Source organism: Impatiens glandulifera, chromosome 3, assembly GCF_907164915.1.
Source record: "Impatiens glandulifera chromosome 3, dImpGla2.1, whole genome shotgun sequence".
Lineage (NCBI taxonomy): Eukaryota > Viridiplantae > Streptophyta > Magnoliopsida > Ericales > Balsaminaceae > Impatiens > Impatiens glandulifera.
In genome coordinates, this window is record NC_061864.1 from 8,893,047 (window position 1) to 8,895,522 (window position 2,476).

Below are 2,476 nucleotides of genomic sequence, written 5' to 3' on the forward strand. Positions count from 1 at the left end.
TAATAATAAGTTATAATCATCTAATATTTAATTAAAGATACCATAAAAATAGGGTGAAATGAGGAGGGTGAGGGCGAATAATTTAAATAGCGCTGGTGACATTCTTTTTTTTAATGACAATTGTATCCTTGCGTAACGCAACCGGATTTTTTTTTTCGTCTCACGATTGCGTGACGCAACTGGGGTTGCGTGATGCGATTGCGTAACTTAACTGGGGCATTTTCGTCCAAAAAAATTCATAATTAATTTTTTTTGAAAAATAATAAAATATAAAATTGCGCAAACATTTTCGTCAGAAAAAAGAGGGTTACAAGCTATTTAATTTATTCACTCTCACCAAACACAATTCACCCTGTTTTTAGGGTCATTTGCACCAATTCCCTTGTACCGAAAGGAGGACATTAACACTTTTTAATTAATAATATACATAACAGAGTTATGGATTTAAGATATTCATTCATATTTAAAAATATAAAAATTAAATAATAAATATACAAAAATAATTCACCTCGAACAAATGTACAACAACTAGGGAGTTTATTAATAAATGTGTTTAGTAAAATCATAACATACTTCATCAAATTTATGATTTTCTTTTAAAATGAAAATTTGCATGACTCATAACTACAACTATCCTATTTTATTTGTCTGTACAAAAATAAATCATATTTAGTTGTAATTTTTTTTAAAGATTGACAAGATATTGCGTTTTTGCTTAAAAAAGTTAAAAAAAAATCGATTCACAAAATCATTTCATTTATTATTATTAAAAAAAAAAAGAGAAACAGTTTGCTTGTTGTGTTCATATTGGATCAATCTCAACCCCCAATTTCAATTTCAGACAAAAACCCTAGAAAGAAAAAATTCATCTCTCCAAAAAGAAAGAGGAGATGCAAGAGAAGAAGGGCGAAATGGCGACTTCCAACAACTCATCCAAGCAATCTCCCAAGAAGATTAACTTATTGGATCATCATTCCATCAAAAACATCCTTGACGAATCTGTCACCGAGGTAATTCTCGATCTCTTGTTTGTTCTCCCCCCATCTCTCTTTGTTTGTTCTGTGATTGATCCGTGATTTTGTTTCTTACTCGCAGATCGTTACTGGCCGGGGTCATATAGAAAATGTTAGGATGAGTAACATTCGCCTTTCCTTGGGCACCCTCATCATTCTCGTAGCTCTCGCTGCTCAGTTCTATCCCAAGAAGTTCCCTGAGAATAAGGATTTTCTGATCGGCTGCATCATATTATATCCTTTTTTTTTTCTTTCTGCTCTGTTTAGTATTTTGACAAATGATGTCCCTTTATGTTTAAGCAAGTAATGTTTCATTCCAAATCGTGATACCTTGACTCTGGCAAGTATATTGTGCTAAATGTGATATTGCAGCTGATTATTCACACAAAGGAGAAAGATGCAATTTTGTTTACAAATCCTCCTACTGTAAGTCTTTTGTGGTCGCATAATCTGGGAACACTTTCCTCTTGTTTTGATCATACATGGAGATATTTTCTGCTATTTTCTTGTTTTTATCCACAATTACTAAACACAATCAAATTAGATATGGTTTATTTATATGTTCTTGTGTGTTTGCAGGGATCGTTCAATATTACTGGTCTAATTGTCTCTTCCAAGTTGCCAAGGTTCTCTGATATGTATACTCTGACCATAGCTAGTGCAGATCCCAAATCCATAGCAGCTAAGCCTACAGTAGAACTCACCAAGAGTGTTACTCAATGGTATTGATATCTTTCTCTCAGCAGTCTCTATGACTCAGTCTGATTCGTCAGTCTATTAATTGATTGATTGATTGGTTCGTATTTTACTGATAATGCAGGTTCACCAAGGATGGAGTTCTTGTTGAGGGTCTTTTCTGGAAGAATGTTGATGCACTAATAAATAGTTATGGCAAGGAGTCTAAGAAGGGATAAACGTGATGATGTTTTTGGGCATAGGTGATATGACAATGGGGTTTAAATTATTGTGATTTTGAATTTTAGAATAATAAAGTATATGAGGAATTGATTTTAGACTATACCCTGCAATTGCATACATGATTTTAGACCTTTTTAGTCTATCTTGCTGCTATTGAAATGTCTGTCTACTCTCCTTGTTTTCTTCTTACTTATTGGATATAGCCTATTATAAGATGACCATGTGATCTTGTGTATCTTTGCAGTTTAGTATGCATGTAGGGGATGTGGGTCTTATTTCATGTATACCAATATGCTAGTCTTTTCACGTGTCATTGTGAAGATGACTTTAAAGTTTAACCACCACCTTGAACCCATCATGAAAAGTTATTATACCCTATCTCAATTCCAATGACGATACATTTTCTCATACCCAAATGGACAAATTTGCTTTGGTTTATGTCAGTTGCCTTCACCAACTTAGGGAAAGAATCTTAGAATTTTAGTTGCTGAAACCACCTCCCTCTTGAATCATGACTAGGCTATGGTTGTTTCATTACATTTTGT

At 33.5% G+C, this 2,476-nt stretch overlaps 1 protein-coding gene across 1 annotated transcript; it reads left to right on the forward strand.

Moving 5' to 3' along the window:
• The first annotated feature begins 837 nt into the window (after window positions 1-837).
• On the forward strand, window positions 838-2,060 carry LOC124931627 (signal peptidase complex subunit 2-like). Its single transcript, XM_047472140.1, has 5 exons — window positions 838-1,010; window positions 1,096-1,247; window positions 1,358-1,439; window positions 1,593-1,735; window positions 1,834-2,060. Exons 1-5 carry the CDS (start codon window positions 891-893, stop codon window positions 1,925-1,927), a joined length of 591 nt encoding a protein of 196 aa, XP_047328096.1. The 5' UTR covers window positions 838-890; the 3' UTR covers window positions 1,928-2,060.
• Window positions 2,061-2,476: the final 416 nt, after the last annotated feature.

Excerpts from the sequence above, each read along its gene's own strand:
- LOC124931627 (XM_047472140.1), top strand. The coding sequence starts at position 891 with ATGCAAGAGAAGAAGGGCGAAATGGCGACTTCCAACAACTCATCCAAG. Across the intron at positions 1,011-1,095 it reads TTGACGAATCTGTCACCGAG|ATCGTTACTGGCCGGGGTCA; the intron begins GTAATTCTCGAT and ends TCTTACTCGCAG. Across the intron at positions 1,736-1,833 it reads ACCAAGAGTGTTACTCAATG|GTTCACCAAGGATGGAGTTC; the intron begins GTATTGATATCT and ends CTGATAATGCAG.